Source organism: Cygnus atratus, chromosome Z (genome assembly GCF_013377495.2).
Source record: "Cygnus atratus isolate AKBS03 ecotype Queensland, Australia chromosome Z, CAtr_DNAZoo_HiC_assembly, whole genome shotgun sequence".
Lineage (NCBI taxonomy): Eukaryota > Metazoa > Chordata > Aves > Anseriformes > Anatidae > Cygnus > Cygnus atratus.
Window position 1 is genome coordinate 29,505,652 of NC_066396.1, and position 20,413 is coordinate 29,526,064.

The 20,413-nt window shown below is 36.8% G+C and overlaps 1 protein-coding gene across 1 annotated transcript in view; it reads left to right on the forward strand.

Moving 5' to 3' along the window:
- The window catches only part of SLC1A1 (solute carrier family 1 member 1), a 60,559-nt gene that overhangs the window by 28,850 nt on the left and 11,296 nt on the right, over positions 1-20,413 (forward strand). Inside the window, 6 exon segments of the mRNA XM_035565829.1 lie at positions 9,377-9,469; positions 10,722-10,836; positions 12,878-12,920; positions 14,286-14,393; positions 15,703-15,887; positions 17,913-18,020. Of these exon segments, the coding sequence (XP_035421722.1) occupies positions 9,377-9,469; positions 10,722-10,836; positions 12,878-12,920; positions 14,286-14,393; positions 15,703-15,887; positions 17,913-18,020 (652 nt within the window).

Sequence of the window (20,413 nt, forward strand, 5' to 3'; positions counted from 1 at the left end):
TGCTTGTTTGGTCCTGACAGTCTTGTTCATTTGCAAGGGATGCTATACTACATTTCCTAGAGAATTCCAAAGGGCAAGGTGAAAAAGAGCAGGAGACAAACCGTTTAGCCCTTGGAAGGAAAGAACAGTAATTCTTTTTGAACCTAATTAGTAAACTTACAGTTCAGGGAGAATATGGAGAAAATGAGCTTTCAGGAGATTTATTAAAGTCAGGGTAAACTTGTACTAAAAGTTCATTTCAACTAAACGGGCAGAAAAGGAGAGAAAAGACTCAGAAACTCCCTTGAAAAGAGGGAAAATGACAGGTGGGTCAAGGATGGCTTCAGTAAAGTGTAGGCTCTGATTTCACTGCTGTTACAGTGATTTCTCCTGCACCTGTTACTGCCTGAAGTTTATATAAAAGGTCCTTCCATTCAAAAGGTCACCATAAGAAATACTACGCCAAGGGCAAAAGGACAGAGGACAGATGTCTTTGGCACCCTTGTTTTTAGAAGATACGAGAAGAACATTCTTCATACAGGAAATGAAGAGGCCTTGTGAAAGTAGGCAGATAGAGCTTCATCAGGAAGAGACTGACTGGCCGAAAAAACTTTAGATTAGTTGACAAATTTAACATTTAGTCTATTTATACCCCTTCTGAGTCTCAGGGAGTGGGACTCCAACATGTGTCCCTGTTAAGGAAGAATCACTGTGTCTGCTTAGTCACAAGGGAGATTGTGTACATAATGCCACGCAATTTGGACTCAAAGATCTCTCCAAACCTGACTTCATGTTTAGGACAACAGAGAAGACCTTTCCCTGACGTGAGACAGAACCTTTCCCACTTAACTTACATGAACCAACTATCAAATGATGATAAAATTTACATGGAAATAAGATAAAATCTTTGATTATGTATATGAGATTTCTTCCTTTCCTGGAATTTGTGGTCTTTGCGCTGATTACAACTGGCAGTGAGCTATGGAGTAAGAATGCAGATTTGGATTCTCTTAGACACATAAAGGGATAAGAAAATGAGCAATAAGCTTGCTACAAAAGTCAACAATAGAGCTAGAATTTGGTGTGTCTTTCCTCAAGCAAGAATCTTTTCTCAATTCTGAAGATATAGGCCAAATGCTGGTTTTATGTAAGTGTTTTCTCTTGCAAGTAGAAGAAAAGGCAGCTAACTCAAAATGCTTACATGCCTCTAAGAAAGATTGTGATTGTGACTTAACCAGCACTTCTGTGAAGATTAGAGAATTGAGAACAGTCAGTGGGAGGTAAATGGCATTCTGAAAAACAAACCAGATGGAGAGGTCAGGTCATACCACACAGTCAGGTGCCGTTGAAATATTGATACTCTTCATGTCTTATATTAAGAATACTCCCAGCTCCATCTTTTAAAGTCAAGTAAATTCATGCATTTCAGACAGCTATCCGTTTATCAAGAGGTCTGTTTCTGCATTTCTTCATCCTTTTGTTATTTTTTTCCTAGTATTTTTCTAAGAGTATTTTTTTGTTTCAAAAACATATAGCACAGCTATTGGAATGAAACAACACTGCTATTTTTGTATAAACCATTATGGTTCCTTTAGAAGGATTGCTTACTGAAATACTGTATATGCATTTTAAGAATCCCCTATGTTTTTCTATTTTCTTATGTTTGTTGCAATATCCCGTGAAAAAGTTTTAAACAGACCTGACACTGCTGGATGTTTGTAGTATCATTTCTATGTCTTAGTGCATGCACGTTGCAGCCAGAATAGCCAAAATGGAAGGTGGGGGCAGGAGGAGGGGGAGAATTAAAAAGTGGAAGCTTTGAAGATGTCAAGAATTCTTTAATGATTCCTCTAGCATCTACTGAAATTTCTCAATTAAAGCAGTAAGACTGATGGCAGTTTGGAGCAGTTTCAGAACTGCATTTTGTTCTTCAATCAACATCTGACTCATGTATGAGAAGGTGTAAAAGCCATAGCATTCTACTCTTTAGGAACATTTGATGCTATATTTTTGTTACAATTGTGAATTAAATATCAGAAATCTAAGAGAGTTGTTGATGTGTGCTGGATTGCAGTTATTTCTCCACAAAAAAGTAATTAGCTACGAAAGAGAAAAATTGTAATTGTCAAGGAAGAAGCTATGATGTGGATGGCAATTGTTTGAATGTGGAAGGCCCTTGAACTGGACTTTTCCCTCTGTCACTCATGGACATTAAAGGAAAAAAGCCAACCACCAGTGCTATGGAGCTGGATAAGTGGCATCAATCTCTACAGAGAAAACTTGCGTCGTGATCATCAAGTTTCATGCTGTTGGCAAAGGCAGGTAAACAGCTCAGCCTTTTGCTGATTACACTTAATGATCAATTTGTTGTGCAGATAAAGTTAGATGATGGAAGGAAAAGATCCTGTTAGCTTCTGCTGAACTTCAGTTGATTTCTTCTGGTATTATTACAAGCTTTGAGAACAGCTAAGAAGTACTGCAGGAGATGATGCACTTGATGACACCAGAATTTGTAGAACAGCAAAAAAATGCCAAAGTGTCTAGGTATGATTGCTGCTGTTGGACAATGACAACACCAAATTAAAGATTCCGTTTCTTATGATGTATAGGAAAAGAATACCTGGAAGCATAAACCCTTGTGCTCAGTTAGGACAACTCTGTAGAATGGTATGGCAAACTCTAAGGATGTAGGTGTTGTCCACTAGGCAGCTGGTAAGTTATAGTCACCAGAAGTCAGAACATCCTTGTGACTGTTTCTAGTCCTGAATGCAACCTTTTTCACTCCTAGATCTCACAGATACCACAATATTAATGAAGCACAGTGAATAACTCTAGAACAACAGTGTTATACTTAGTACCAAAGCCATTTGGATACATTTGCATTTCATATATGCCTCCAAAGCAAACACTGGTACAAACCACACAAAAACGTCGTGCAGTACCATCTTCTACAGAGAGCATATTGTTTACTTGACTTTTAAGCATGTCAGGCACTGATTTGCTTGTTTCAGTTTAAAATATTATCTAAACTACACAAAATCTGTAATTCATGGATTACACTGTTTCAGTTTTTTTACCAGTGTTGGCACCTGTAGTACAGAGCAAGCGCTCTACCCAGAGAGTAGATCCCTCTTGTGTTGGTAATTTTTTGGTTATGATAGCAACTCTAGTCAATTACTTGGTGATCAACTACATACTATACAAAATGTAGTTTTATATATATATATATATATATATATACACACCGGTATATATATATATATATACTGGCATAAAATTTCTATTTTAAGTGGGCAGTGTAGAAGGTCATTCCAACATGAAGGAACAACACGGAAGGACTAGTGAGGTCCAATATTTTTGGAGGTTTCATTAATCACAGAATGGATTGGGTTGGAAGGGACCTTAAAGATCATATAGTTCCAACTACTTGTAAGTGTACCTTACAAGGTTGCCTCTCTTAAACTCCCATTTTTTTTCCAACCAAAATAATAAGTACAATGAGAACATTAATATTAGTACTTGATTTGTCTGATTTTATAGGTTGGTCACGGGGGGCAAGGCTGGTTTGTCTACCAACTGCATTAATTTGTCTGAATAATTTTCCTGAGTACAAAACTTGCATTGTTATTATTAATTATTATATTAAAATATATTATTTATTATATAATATATATTTACGTATGACATACTATATAGTATTTATATAAGTATACATATTTATATATAATGTATATAATATATATTAATATGCATTTAAATTATATATTTAAATCATATACTTATATTCCTATGTATTATGTTATATGTTATTAAATAGTAATAATAACAATAACAACAATTTTTATTAGGTGATTGGTTTCTTTTACATGAAACATTGGAAAAATGCCCTAATTACGCAAGCAAGTCTAGAAACAATGGGCCTCCCTTCTCTACTTCATTTCATAACTGGTAATGAGAGAATGTGCCTGTCACTCACATCTACTTAGATAAGTTGTCTGCAGGACAGGTCTTTCAGATTGTAATTTCACAGAGTTACTCTGGATCTGGGTAGAAATAAAGCAACTGCATAGGCAGGTCAGCAAGGTGGCACAGTAGTGACACTGTGCTGCCATGAGTGTCACTTTGTCATATGTTTTACTGGATACTGTTGCCTGGTGGGACTTCTTGAGATGGGTATCTGCTGACCCTGCCTTTTGTCAATTTTGACTCCCTGCAACTGTGCTGTTGAAGATGGGGTGCCTTGCACTGTCATTGCTGAGTGCCTGCTGGGAGTCGCTGGCCATTTTCAGAGCTTCACCTCAGCACTGCGCATGATCCTGGTGGTACCAACATGGTATAGGATGGGCTGCAGTGTCATGGTATATCACCTCAATCTGTAATTCCCATGCAGGACTGCTGCACTCTCTGATCTTTTTTTCCCTGGAGACTCAGAAAGTTTCTGGCAACCAGGGATAGGACCCAAGAGAATGGCACAAGGCTGTTTCAGGGAAGGTTCATATTGGATATTAGGAAAAAGTTCTTCATTAAGAAGGTGGTCAGGCACTGGAACAGGTTCTTCAGGGAAGTGGTTACGACACCAAGCGCGCTGTAATTCAAGAAGTGTTTGGACAGCACTCTCAGACATATGGTTTGGTTTTTGGGTAGTCCCACGTGGAGACCGAAGCTGGACTCAGTGATCCTTGTGGGTCCCTTCCAACTTGGGGTACTCTGTGATTCTGATTCTATGATTAAGCTTTATTTTTATTCTGAAAAATCTAAGTAACTGTTTTTGAAAACTGAAAAAGAAGTACATAAATCATTGAGAATCTTGTTACATTTACTGAGAAACAATAAGAAAGCTGTAGACCAACCTTCAGGCTTGAGAAGAGGTTGACTCAGTTGGCAGCTGAGCAGAGGCACTCCTATATTTAATGGGAGTGGAATCATCATCAGCTGATGAAGAGAGGAAAAAGCAAGAAAATGTAAGAACTGTTTTCAGTTCAGTGTTCCAAAACAACCTTTCTAAGCAGCAAGGCAAAGAAAGACAAGTGTCACAAAAAATGCAGAAAATAATTGGGTTTCTCAAGAGTCTTTCTGTATTGTCACTACTATTGAAGCATACAATTCAATGATTTTTCAAGCCTTAATTATAACTTTTCCAGCACTTTCAAAGTTCAGTTTTGTTTAGGAATGTTCTCTGTTCCCGTGACATCAAAAAAGGAAAAAAAAATCACTCTTTTCAGAGAGAAAATAGTAAATACTAGTAAATATTGGTCTTAATTAAAGTTGCAATCTTATGTTACACTAATGTGTAATTTTCCATAAATCAGAAACTAAAAAAATGATTCATACTTCCATCAGTGGCTACCAGTAAAAATTTCAGAAACATCATGTTTAGTATTTAGGCCCCGCTTTTCCTAAATCAGACTATACCCTTGTGTAAGGAGCTTTCTTTATACATGAACATTTTAGGAAAGCAATTCTAAATATATGCGAGATTTTCTAAGAAATTTCAAATGGACTTCAGAAATTGCAGATGAATATCATTCAGTTATAATACAACTCTTGGTTTGATGCATTTCTCCATGTAGACGAGGCTTCTAAAGTGAGTTGGAGAGCTGTGTTTCTTTTCTCTAACTTAGGCAACATGGCATATTCCAAGTGCAAAAATCAGTAGCAGAACACAACATAGGACAAAACCAGACAGGTTTAATCACCTGTAATAATTCAGTTTTGCCACTCCGGATTTTTGCAAGTTTCGTATTGTACCCCTTTCGGTTCATTTTTCAAAATTGGGAAGGCCTGGAAATCCTCTGGTAATAAAGCAAAAATATCAGCTTTGAAAATGAAAGAAAATTAAATTGAAAGGCTTCCTGGCAACACCAATGAAAATATTCAAATAAAAAAGGACTGGATACAGAATTTTTAAAAGTTAGTGTAAAATGATGAATGGCTGAATTAGAATTTTCCTTTTTTAATTTTTTTGGTAGTATTTAAAACAGAAGATCTGCATATCTTACTCCAAAGTGTGTGCCTGTGCTGTTCTTTTGAGGTTTTTATGGCATCCCTCATTCCTATTGTGTTTTAGTGTCTTCTAATATGTTGTCAGACAAAATGGTTAACATCAGTCGTGTTGTTTGTCCCATCCTTTCCTTAAAAAGGGTGCTTAGGCAGTGCAGCATTTCATTTTGGTTGGATTTGGAGATCCTGGGACAAGAAAGAGAGTATGTGAGAGACGACTTCACCATTTGTTTCCTTTTTTATTCTTTTACAAGTGTATGTTTTGCAAAGTAGATAACTTTGAAAAAAAAAAAGCAGTTGCAGGAGACTGTGCAATTGATTCCCATCTTTGGCTGCAGATATTAAAGTGTTTATTCTGCTTAAAATAACATAGATAAGGAGTAGATAGATTAATAGATTTTAACACCAGTTGAAGTCTTGTGTATTATAACCACAGAATGGAGTTCCACACTTCAGTGTCTGTGGCTCAATTGGAATATCTCTTGAAAGAAAATCTAAGGAACTAATTTGAAATACAGCAATTTTGAAATGTAAAATGCTCAAGTATGGAGGAGGATCCATCATGCCTAATAAAATTCTATAAACTTCATTTGCAGTCAATCTGCTTAAACCTGTTTAAACAGTATAAAACTTGGGGGTAGGTCAAGGGAGGGAAAGTGCAAATAAACTAGATGTAGTGGCAATCCACAGTAGATACACAAGTTTAACTGCAGTGTTTTTGTGATCTTATCTTTATTTACAACATTGCAGGCTTTCCGTTTTGAGTAGCTTGTGTTCCATCTTAGTCTGAGAAATAAATTTTCTTATGAACTAGAGTAAGCTGTATGCTTCGTTTAGTGCATCTTCCATTAAATCTTTCAGTTATGTGCAAAGAAATTACAGACTTGTGGTGTTATTTCAATGGAAATTTTGTTCTCAGTTGGCTTGAGAAGCCTATAGCTATCAATTATAACATATTATGACTTTCTCACTCATGACAGTGGGATGTATCAGGAAAAAAAAAAAAGCTACTTTTATATATTGTGTTTTCCTACATTTAACAAGATAAACCTGTGTACATCTATCTGTGGAACTTCTAGTGGATGCTACTTCATTCACAAAAAGAAGCATAATCCTGAATCCAATTTTGTTTCAGAGTACAGCTGTTTTCAAAAAAAAAAAAAAGGCAAACAAAAAAAAAGCTTGTCATGCTATAGCATACTTGTACTTATTTAATCATGTCTGCCTGACTTATTTGCAAGTTTTTACAGTTCCTAGGAAAGCAGCACCAACATTGCAGTAGAAGCACAACCTAGATTCTAGCACAGCTCACTCTTTAACAGGATCATTATCCAGTTTAAAAATGCAGGGGCAAAGTTTGCCTTTAATTATGCTTCTATAACTTCAGTGAACATACTAGTTTGGAAAGGGATTTTATTTGGAGCCACCAGAATTGCTGTCATAGGAATTTTGTGTCATACTAATTGTAGAATCTTTATAACTGAGTACTATGGGGAAATAAACTTGCATGTGTATTAAGCTGTACGCTGGCTCAGCAAGACTGTCAAGCAGAAAAAGATCATAAAACAAGTTTTGTGAAGAACTGCATCCCATGAGAATATGTTACCATCCCATCTTACCTCTACTGGCCATCTGACTGCTATTGACAGTCTATAAAGCAAGCTTCATTATAGAATTCAGTGATTTCTAATTTTTATGAACTTTTTGTTAAAAAATATGGAACTTTGGTAATACCAGTTCACTTTTTTAAAAAAAATGTGATGTTAAACCTTCCAAGTCTGTATGGCAGGTGTGTAAGTTTTAGCACTGACAGACACTGAAACCAACTCTTCCATTGTCCATAGAATCCATTACGTATTATTATCCATCTCAAGAGTTCTTACTGCCAGTTTCCACAGTTTATCCTACAGCATTGCAAAGAGTCTCCTTTCCACCGTGTTTTACCCAGTTGCCAAGGCAAGAAATGAAAATGATAACCCAGATTCTATGTCAATTCTATTGTTTGCTCCTCAAACAACCACCTCAGTGCTGCAAGCCTCCTGTAATTACTGTGGCACTGTTTTTTAATGTGCACTGGTCTCTACCACAATGCAATAGGAATAGATTTGTATTATCATTATTTGTTGTACAAGTGAGATAGTCTTTATGTAATGATTTCTGCATTTGTATATAGTTCTTCTGCCATCAATCTGACAATATGCTGTTTTGTGGAAGATCCCAATGTGATCAAGTCGATGATGAAATAAAATAACCTTCATTCTCCCCTAACAGGGTTGTTTGCATTTTGAATAACAATTAACAGAGCAAGTAAGGCATTATATGAATACTCTAGGCACAAGTTGTTACTGCTGTTAGTATATCTTCTGAAAGAGGTATCAACACTTGGTTAAAGTATGCTTGCTACAATCCTTTCTGAGCTCAAAGATCAGTAAGTTCATTAGTGTCAGAAATCTTTGATTTTTTTTCCTTTGTTTTTGAAACTTAATTCTTTCTGGAAGATCATGTTTCTCTGAGGCTAAATATCCTCATGGTAAGGGAATCTGGCCAGACTTTGATAATCTGACTCAGTAAACATAAAACTGTAAATGGATCACAAATGTATAATAGATAGCAATGAATTATTAACTAGAGTCGTTATAGACAGTCAAGTCACGATGCTCATTTTATCCTGGTTACTGAATTGTATGCCTACAGACACAACTGTAAATATTTTAAACAATTACAAACACTTCCTGATCAGTTTGATATTATATTGCTGCCAGATGCTAAGGTAACCGCAGAACAACACATTCCTCAGAACGTTCCCCACCTCCATTAACAAAAGCAGCCCTCAGTTCCTGGCAATGACAGATACAGGCAGAGTAATGGGTACAACCCAGCCCCTGCAGAAGAGCTTTAGTCCAAAAAAAAAAAACCAAAAACAAATGAACAAAAACTTCTTAACAAAAGCACAAAAGCAAGCCTGCTAGGAATGAGCCTGGCTTGTCTGTGTGTGCTTTTGAGCAACCTGGGATAAAAGACCTGAGTAACTCCCTTCCCACTGTCCTTTTAAAACCAAAATGTTACAGATCTGATGAAGTGAAGCAGTTAAGTGATTATAGGAATAGATTCTAACATGCTTTCATTGAACACAAGAATCTAATTCGTCACCTACACCAAGGAATCAGAAAAAGATCAATTATTTTTTTTACTAGAAAAATCCAGGTAAAACGGTGTAAAGAAGAAGGAAATAAGTTGGTCTGTTACAGAAATTTTTCAGAAGTGCAACTGCTAATGAAGTGTTTAGAAATATCTAGAATAAGGAAATATTTCCTGCATAGAGTTAAGCATCTACAAAAATACTTAGTTTCTTCTAAGACTATTTTTTAGCATTTTGTTTTTGTGTTTCTTTTTGCAGGTGTTGCTGCTTTGGATTCCAGTGTTTCTGGGAAGATTGGTTTGCGAGCAGTCATATATTATTTCTGCACTACAGTCATTGCCGTAATACTAGGTACTCTGTAAAAAGTTACAATGCTATTAAAATCTTCATCATTGCCTAATTAGAAGTATACAGCACTATGGCAATGCTAGTTTGCCAAGACAGTATGGAGAGGAGATTCAGGAATCATACAAACACCATTATACACACTTGTAGCCAGATGCAGGGAGAAGTTAGTCCTGCTATTCAATAGTAAGATGATAAATTCTCAGATGCAAGAATGTATTACCTGTTTCACCTGAAAGAGTGGGAGAAAACATGGCTTTCTGTGTCATCCAGTTCCCTTCCTAGTTTTTTATCCCCTATGGCACTGCCAGGCTCCACTCCCACCACTCGGAAGTTCACATCTCCTCTTGCAGAAAGTTCATTCCCTACGAACAGCGTTGAAATCTCACGTATTTGCTTGAACAGACATCTTCAGGCTGTGTTCTTAAAGAGAAATAAAATTAAGCCCTCTGCTGACAGCTGTCATGTCGTTTGTGGATTACCTTTGTGTTTTGTGGAGTTCAAGTTAATTCTATGCACAGGTATCACCCACTAAAAATAAACTGTTGTATATTTATTTGAAGTACAAAATGTGCATTGTATGTAGCCTACTTATAAACCAAAGCAGTATTTAACAATAAAGTATCACATACAGACATACGAGGCTAGAGTCATTCTTGAGGTTGCATTATGGAGAGCAATATATCACTGCAGTCACACTGTGTAGGATAATATCTGTCTGGGAATTTTCAGTGAATACACAGTGAGGAAGACTTAATAAAGACTGACATATTTTATCTGGATCCAGCTTTGAAATTGTCCCTGTCCCAAAAGAGGGGTTAAGCCAGAGAACCTCCAGAGGTTAATCTAAGAGGTTAATATAAGATGTTGCATGATACTATGATATTACTTGTTTCATTGTGCAGAGTTACATAAATGCAGTTTGGATTTTGAAAATCAAAAGTGTATATTTGGAAAGGGCTAGCATTTCTATGTATTATTAAAAATGCCTAAAATGAAGCCACTAAAGTCAGTGGAAAATTAGTTACTGATTTCAGTAGTCACAAGTTTAGACCTAGCATTTCCTGCCCCCAAATTTTTGTTTCTGTAGCCACTTCCTTATGTTGCTTTATTGCTATAAGCTAGTTTTACCAAAGCAAAGAAAATTTGATGAGTTTAGCTCATGAAGATTTTAACGACACAAGATGCATTACACAGACAGGATGTATCAATACCTCTGCTTGCACTGTGAACTGTTTCCCTGGTTCTCCTTCTTAAGGGATTGTCTTAGTTGTGACTATTAAACCTGGAGTGCCTCAAACAGCAGATGAAATTGACAGAGTGGGCAGCACCCCAGAAGTCAGTACTGTTGATGCCATGCTGGATCTGATCAGGTGAGATTTTTTTTTTGTTTCCATACCCTTTTTGCAGAAGTCCAAATAATAAAGTTGTAATATGTAATACAATAAAAACACTTTCCAATATTTTTGGAATGAACAAGTAGAGAGTAATATGTATTCCAAGAAGTTAGACATTTTATAGTATATTCCAAGTGGTTTCTTTAAAAATGTTGCATCAATGTTTTGTAAGGCAGCCTTGTCATGAGTTTGTCTCCAATAGCATCCTGGTAAATGATAGATGTGTAAAGTGGTTAGAAGAAGGCAGCCCCTGGAAAGTCTGCAAAAGACTTGAGTGGGTTTTCAGAATTGATAAGAATTGAATAAATTCAGACATGTTTAGGAATTAGGCAAAATCCAGAAAAACAGGGCCGCATTTCCAATAGTAGCTAAGCAGTTCCCTCACAAACGTTTCTGCAGTTTTTTTTTCTTCAGCTGCAGTTAGTCTCTGTTCCATGTCACTGTTCATGCCCACTATTTTTTTTCCTAGAATTTTTACTTAATCTATCATGTATGATTCAACTATGTATGTAAAAGTGGCTTTCTCAGCATTCTTCATTTCGTGAAATGACTGACATTTGCAGATGCAACTCCAGATCCACAGTTCTTTGCCATTTTTTTAATATACATGTGTATATATATATATATATATATATATACATGTATGTATCTGCGTATGTATCCTATTTAATAGCAAATGTCTGTTGTCATCTGGCACATCTCTACCCCAGCCCAGATCGAGATAGACCTCTTTGGTGTGAACAGTCCTCAACCCCACAACCTCACATTCAACAATCCACAGCAGTTCCCAGCCTCTATTCCTTCCTGCCTGTGCATGAGCAGAATGGCAGCTCTATGGAGTATTCATCTCATTACACAGGGTTGTTTGCCCAAGGTATAAACAGCAGGACACTGTGATCAGCCACATAATAAAACATAGTGCAGTCATTTACCACTAACTTCCACATGAATATGTCCATACATATTCACAGGGCTGATGAAACTCCATGCACAAACCCTTTTTTTTATATAATAAGAACAATAATTTAGGCTGCTCTGGGTTTTACACTTCATAGCTCAATTTCTTGTAAACAAATGTAAGGCTGTAAATTAGGAATTACTGTTGAGGTCTGAAACTCTGATTTAAAGGATTTATTGTTACTTTTTTCTGTGGATTCATCAGATTTACAATCCAAATCGAGACAGTCTTGTAAAGATTAGTGTAAATCCCAGGCTTCTACAAACTACTCTTGTCTTAGATGAAATTACTTTAAAAACTTGAAAAATAATGACAGAAGTGTGTACAAGATATGGAAGGGACATAATGAATTCTGCTTCATTATAGAAACTGACTTTCTCTAGAAAATAAGTTGAATATTCAATAAATACTTAATTAATGCTGTTTTCTGCAACTGTTTGAATGTGAAATTTGCCATAGGAAAGGAGAGACACAACTGGATTGCACTTCTCCTGACCTAATGTCCTAATTTTTCAGTTCACGACAGCAGCCCTTGACCCTGGAATAACACAGGGGAATCTTCCATAAGCCAAGATTAATTTCATATTTCAGAACTACAATAGAACACACCACACATGTGGTGCTTCCAGCATGGTGTTTGTAAGAGTTATTCTTTTTTTCCAGCATATATTTTAGAAATTCTGTAAAAGACTTCAGACTGTCTCCTGTACTCCTTGTACTCCTTGTACAATTGATGGAAATGATGCAGCAGGAAAAACAAAACAAACCAAAAACAAACAAACAAAAAAACCAAACCAAACCAAAACAAACTTTAGTAGCTAACAAACAGAAATATCAAATACTGAAAAATAAGCCCAAGGATTCCACCTTAGGAGGACAGTCTACTGGTCATTAGAAGTCCTGAACCCTTGATTTTTCTGGACGTCAGCTGTGTCAGTGCTAACCACATTGTTCTCTGGATAAAGGAACACAAAATGATAAGAAGTGAATTTTATCATTTTATTTAGATAAACAATTTGTTCTTAGTATAGTGTTGAAATGCCTCTACTTTTTTAACAGGAATATGTTCCCAGAAAACCTTGTCCAGGCCTGTTTTCAACAGGTGAGTTTGAACACCCTTCTTTGTTATTATAGTTTTCATTGCTAACTACAAATTCTTGTTATTTTATTTCTCAAAAACTATGTCATTTGAGAATAATTTCTTAGAAGTCCATGAGTATCTTAATCTCCCATAAAAAGACTTATATTAAGGCATTTTTTTTTGTTTCCATTACGATAAATACTTTGTTGTCAGCTCTTGATCATCCCTTGCAAAAAGACACTGTTTAGGAGCTGGATGCAGAAATCAAGCAATGTATTAATACTTAAGTTTTTCCCTTTTGGGACAGGCAGTGTTACAAGGACAATGTCATGAGGATTTACTCCCACGTTCTTTAAATCCCTCCGTGTCTGATGAAGTTTGCATAACTCAGCCTTCGCCCCGCTATGTCTCACATCAAATGTCCATTACCAGTGATGCTGGTTCATCTTGAGGAAAAGGTTGCCAGATGTTAGTCTATTTGAGACATCTCTTTTCAGAAGCAGTGAGATTTGGAAGTTGAAAAAGGAAACCTCTGTCTCAGCCTTACTTCAGATTCAGTCATCTTTACCCATAAGTATATCAAACTGTATTTTGTGATGGTCTCTCCCTTTTTGTCTTCTTCAGTGGCTACCTACTAGTTACTCTGAAGTTTGTACATGAGGCAGTTTACCTTTCCCATCAGAAAATGATGTTAACTGTCCTGCTGTGCGGAACACTGAGCATATTTCCAGTTTACAAAACTTCTCCCTGCAGATTTTTTCATCTGTTAATGACTTCAGAGGCAACTCTTCTGCCTTGTGGAAGTATACAATCCTGTACTAAACTTCATAGAAAGAATGAAGGTAGACAAGTCCCTCTTTTTATGGGCCATATAAAACAATATTGATGTAATTATCCTTAGAGCAGGATGCTACATCATCCTCTGTAGGTGATGAGACTGACACACGTTCTCCAGCAGTGTAGCATGTGCAAGCATTCTGTTTGTATCAAGTGCATTGGCACAACGGGCCTCTCCAGGGGTGTCTGTTGGTGATTCTCTCTAGACCGTTCCAGTAAAAAAATCCCTTTGCCTTTGTCAGGAGCAATATCTCATCCACTGCAAGACTGCACCCAGGTCCGCAGGGCACCTGGGAATCTGGAGAGCAGAATTCATAGTATATTACCTCTGAATCACTTGTTTGAATTACAATATCTGAGCAATAACAGAGCAATGGTGTCTCATATTAATTGGGAAATTATTCCCAATTAATTGGGAAATAATGTGCGTGTCAGATAGGTTTATTTTTGTGTTATTTTTAGGGGGTGTCTATGCCTTTGTCCATGAGTTTCCTCATATTTCTAAATAAGATGTTCTGTTTTTTTTTTTTTTTTTTTAAACTTTTTCAGTATAAAACCAAACGTGAAAAAGTGGAAGTTACAACTGGCGTGAATAAAAATAGCTCCATATTTACAGAAGAATCTGTTACGTCTGCTACGACAGCAGAGGTTTCAGAGGTGCGACCTTTATTGTTATATTCCGTTATAATATATGAATTTGGAAGGAAGAACATAGATTAAATTTGATTTAGTTGACACGGCACATAATGATTGAGAGAAATATGGAAATGGTACATAGATATATTTTAGGGAGGCCACAAAACTTTAATAAATGCTAGAGCTAGAGCTGATTATGAGGATCTTCAAGTAAGTTTAAGAAAACCTCATGGCTCTAGTGCTATAAACAGTACAAAGATTATAGATTATATAGGAAGATAATGAATTCATATACTCCAGTAAATGTATATGTGAATTAATTGTCAATTAGAAATAGAAATAGAAAATTGTAATTTTTTTTTTGAAGTGGAAAACAAAATAATAGATAGCATTTGTTACTTAATAGTTTGTTATTCTGTAAAAAAATGTTAAGAGACCGAAGTAAAGATATTTAACAAACCTCTGGTTAGAGGTCTGGAAAGCTTATGGGTGTTGACAGTTTGTTAAGCCTATAATTACACTGGAGAATAGTAAGAAAGGAATTCATTAGTCAATGAACACAGAACTATGAACAATAAAAGATCGATATTCCTTTTACTGTACTCCTTCCAAATTTCATCACATAATAGTGAGAGCATGGGAATATGAGCTATATGAAAGGACATTAATTAAATCCTGAAGCAGGATTCAGTGAGGAAATGCACCCATCATATATTAATACTGTACAAACACAGAGGAATGTGCGAATAACTACCTAGTTAGTAGGATTTTTTTGTGATGTGCTTCAAACTCTGGTATAAATTATGCAATTTCACTGACTTCAGCTGGAAAGTAGATTTTTAAATGGGGGCAAAATTGAACAGCATCATCCCAGGTCTTACACAATGGAGTATTTATCTTATATCTGAACAAAAGCTCTTGAGCTGCTTAGAAATGACCACAGGGATTCTACATCAGCTGAGATTTGTTCACCACAGTACGGAGTAAGTATTGAGTACAATGAAAGCATGACTGAGGATACCTGGACCTTGCCATTCTTTGTGTCAGAAGTCTGTAAAGGCCAACATAAATTAAGGGGTGCTTTACTGTCCCATAGGATGTGATCAGATCATTGCATAGCCTTAAAATACAAAGCTTTTAAAGGCAGTTTTAATTCTACCTTCATTCCTGAACTTGCCCATGCAGCAATGCCAGAAAGCGGATGGAATATCTGGAGAAGAGCTCCATATCTTTCCAAAGAAAGATCTAATTATACTTTCATTTTAGAACTCTTTAAAGTAAACTCTGTGTTTTCAGATTGTAACTTTTTTCCCTTGACTCTGATCTATAGAACAAAACCCAAGAATACAAGATCGTGGGCATGTATTCTGATGGCATCAATGTGCTTGGGTTGATCGTCTTTTGTCTTGTTTTTGGAATGGTTATTGGGAAAATGGGAGAGAAAGGCCAAGTGCTGGTGGATTTTTTCAATGCACTGAATGAAGCTACAATGAGAATAGTTCAGATAATTATGTGGTAAGTCCAAGGGTATACTGGCATTTTCTAACTAATTCTTTAAGGGGGTTTTGTCATTGAAAATGTAAGAGCAGACTCATACTTCACATTTGCTCTTGTATGTGTGCTCTTCAGCAAACAGCTTTAAAGGAAGGCTGGTAAACAGTTTCATTTATACAGAATTTGATCCTTTTGAGGAAACTAGAGACAAGGCTTCCACTTACTATACACTAAAGGAACAGTCCCATTGGTACACAAGAATCTTGAGTTTTTCAGAGATTGTCACTAGAAGTTTATATCAAACCAGTACAACTGTGCTAGTGATTTGAGGACTGTAGAAGAATCACCCACATGTCTTTCTAAGTCTTGAACACTATTCCCTGATAGCCTGTACGTTCACAGGGTAGCTGTCCTAGGAGCTGAGTTCCTTTAGAAATATAATCTAATGTACAAGCCACAGCATAGAGCAAAATCCAAAATGATATGCAAGATACAACTTGGCATCATTTACCTTGTGCTAATAGGCTTTGTGAGATAACATTCTCACAATATTCTCACATAATGTTCCCAGATGGGAAAGAAGTAGAAAGTAGCAACACATCTGATAGTGTTTGGTTGGACTTCAGAGCTATTCACAAAGCTTGTGTCTGTGCATTCAGTAGGTGTGCAGATTACAATTACAGGATCAGCACTACAAGCACATCCAATCCTTTCCAGAGTTTGATCCTACATGGAGAGTGTATTGTGCCATTTGCTGTGTACTCTCTGCCTGTATCCACCTTGCTTGTTTCACACTAACAGTAGCTTAGCAGATCCTTCCCTTCCATGTATTTTCCCTCCATTTCAGCACACTGAGATGTCTGCAAAACAGTAAACCTGTCCAGGGTTTAGCTGCACGCTTCTTGCTGGTTAGTCTCTGCAGCTTGTACTGTGCTAGACAGTACAAATCTGGTGCCCAACTGAGTTAAAGTCCCATGGAATAGGCTTCCTCACTCTGCAGCAAATTACCGCTAATGAGACCCCAGTATTAGCATGTGCTACAAATACAGGATCCTACCCATAAGCTACCCTTTGTTTTGCATGTGCCTGAGTCTGGCTTCTGGCTCCTTGTGTCTCTAGAGATGTGGGAACTGTTGCTTTGTATAAGGTAAAGATGGACACTGGCAGTGTGAGGAATTAGTTTTCCTTTCGCCAAGTTCAGCATTCAGCAGGAACTAGGACCCCCTACTTTGCACCGGGGGAAAGTACTACTGTGTTTGTGAGATAACACACACACATTTTTATAAGTTAATATTTTAAAATGTATACATTTCATAAACTCACAAATTTATAAATTAATTTATATTACATTTATCAAAGCTGAAAATTGGCATCTTGTCTGTGTCACAGCCTGCTCTGTGGTGGTAAAAGGAATGCAGAGGAACTGGTGCTAGCATAAGCCCTGAATTTTGCCTTGAATTTGTCTGCTGTAGGCAGCAGCCAATGCAGCTATTCATTTCTGCTGCACATGGCCTTGTGCAAGTTCACTGTGGGATGGGGACCCTTCCATCAAACAACAAACTGATGACTGTGCTATCCCAACATTAAAATGACTCTTTTGTGTAGGTGATTCACATACAGTTCCCAGTGCTACAGGGCAGTTCCTGAAAGTGCAGGAGACCTTTCCCATCTCTGTGTGATCAGAGCACAAAATCTTGGTCTCATCCCTGCAAACTTCCATCTTCAAGTAAGGTTATAGCCACTCATAAACATTTGCTGCAGCAGGGCAAAACCCACACCCATTCCCAACTTCTGTGTATTCTGGGACAGTAGATCATGCAGTAGTTGTTAGACCATGCACAAAGTTAACATTTATTCTGATTTCCTAGTCTTTTTTTCTCTCTAATGTAACCTTGCTGCAAGTGAGTAAAATCAGTTGTGTAACAGAACATCAAAGAAAATCATTCGATCTGTTGCAAAAACCTTTACTGTACAAGAAATCGTGACTTGTTGAGCATGCAGTATTTCTGAGAATACATTTTTAATTGCTTTACTTTTGCTTTCTAGGTATATGCCAATTGGTATTGTGTTTTTAATTGCTGGGAAGATAATAGAAGTTGAGGACTGGGAAATCTTTCGTAAACTGGGTCTTTATATGGCTACAGTGTTAAGTGGGTATGTCGTTTTGTAAAGATTAAATTAAATGTATGCAATTTTTGGAGCTTAGTTGATTACAACTTAATTATCTACAACAACCAGCATCTCCTAGGTCAGAAACAAAAAATCCTGTCAATGAAAATTGTATGAGAATGTTTTGAATACACGTTTTGCTGAATGTATGTTTTGTTTTAAAACCTAAGTGCCTTGAATTCTTAGAAGAAAAAAAAATGGCTGTTCTTGTATTCACTGTTTCATCTTCTCAACTTGATGCTGAAACAGATAATATCACTGTATTTGAGGGATATGGAGATGGTGAAGGGCCTAGAGGGGAAGGTGTATGAGGAGCGGCTGAGGTCACTTGGCCTGTTGAGCCTGGAAAAGAGGAGGCTGAGGGGAGACCTTATCACAGTCTACAGCTTCCTCATGAGGCGGAGTGGAGGGGCAGGCATCCATCTATTCTCTTTAGTGATCAGCGATAGGACCTGAGGGAATGGTGTCAAGCTGCGACAGGGGAGGTTCAGGCTGGATATCAGGAAGAGGTTCTTCACTGAGAGGGTTGTCTTACACTGGAACAGGCTCCCCAGGGAAGTAGTCACTGCACCAAGCCTGTTGGAGTTTAAGAAGCGTTTGGACTCTTAGTCATATGGTCTGAATTTTTGGGTAGACCTGTGTTGTGCCAGGAGTTGGACTCGATGATCCTTATGGGTCCCTTCCAACTCGGGATATTCTATGATTCTACGATTCTATGATTTTTGAAAGTCGCATTGCTTCTTTTAAAAACTAGAAAAAATTGGAAAAGGGTAAGGTGAATCATGACTTAGAGGGGATTTCCAGGCCAATGAACATACATGAATATCTGTATAAAGCTGAGAATTTCTATGGGACCTCTGGGACCAAATTATATCAGTTGCACTGCCCAATACAAATGCAAAGTAAATGCACTGCATGAGAAGTGATGCCAAAGAGGAAACCGATCCTATCCCACTCCAACACAGAACAGGCAGCTAACACTGAGAGTAGCTCTGGGGATCACACCGTTCCTTCAACACAAAAATAGCTGGTAAAGCTGCAAAAGTAGCAGTTGCTATCTGCATAACATAACCAATCAACAAAACATTTTTGGTATTCTTTTTGTAGACCCTTGACAGTATAGAACAGTCTGAGGCAGAGGCAGTTACACCTGCAGAAATTCTTTTGCAGATACAAAACCTTCAAATGGTATTCATTGTAATACTAGATCATTATACATCTCTGAAGAAAATTACTACAAAGAAACCTTTGGAAAGATAAATAGATTTTATGGTCCTAATAAATTAAATGCATTTAAATTTCTATTTCCAGTTCAGTGGAACATAACTTCTAGGCTGTCTTGGTTCATTGCTTCATTCATTCATTCACTCCTATAATTCCTTCAGTATGGTATGGATTTATTCATATTTTGTCTAGAGGCTAGATCCAAAGTTGTTCAAGAGCTTCTTTACCCCTGCTTTATACATATCCGTGATATTTTCTTCAAATGTTATTCACATGCTTTCTGACTAACAAGCAAAGAGAAGGGTAATATTTTAGTCTTAAATGCAAATTTCTTTATAAAGAATCAAGAAGGATCTCTTTTTTGCATGATTTTTTGCTAGATAATAATAATTATTTCAAAGTTTTTGAGTTGTTTTGTGCATAAACCAGCATGTTTGGACTAGCTGTTCAAAACTTGAGAAGTAGTGACTTTCTAAATAAAAATCACAGCTTCAGATATAGCAATGAATTATCACTTTCAAAAATGGTATAGAGATGAGTGATAGTTGCATTTGTCTAATACATAACATTGTTTTTTTCTTATTTTCTGCACTGGTTCTTTCTTATTTTCTGTTTCATCTTGGAAAATAAATCTAATTTTTAAAGGATGCAGAAGTTGATGTTTACCAGGAGACTATAAATCATGAGGCTAATACTTTCTATATAAACTGTAAATGAGATCATGACCAGAAGTTAGGTAGAAGTCATTTATAGAATGACACTGTATAACTTCTGCAGATTTTCTATGTTATTAAAGCCTATTAATTCAGAGGAGGAATATGTTAGATGGATTATGACTACCCTTCGGCTTCAATTTTACATCAGATAGCAAGCTTTATGGTTGCTTACCTATTAATGGTTACTGTTTGCAGTGTAACAGGACATACCTTCCTTAGGATGTACGTGAAGACACAGTACCTTCTCCAGATTACTTCCTTTGCAAAGTATCACCACATACAGACACCTATTTACCTGGTAACAACCAAGCAACAACGCATACAGCAAGGGTGCCCACCATTATATCCTTGGCAAGAAAAAGTATGTGTTCCACTGAACTCCATTACACAGCTCACAGTTTTCCCTGATGGCTGCTAGTACAGCATTTCTGTCTCTTA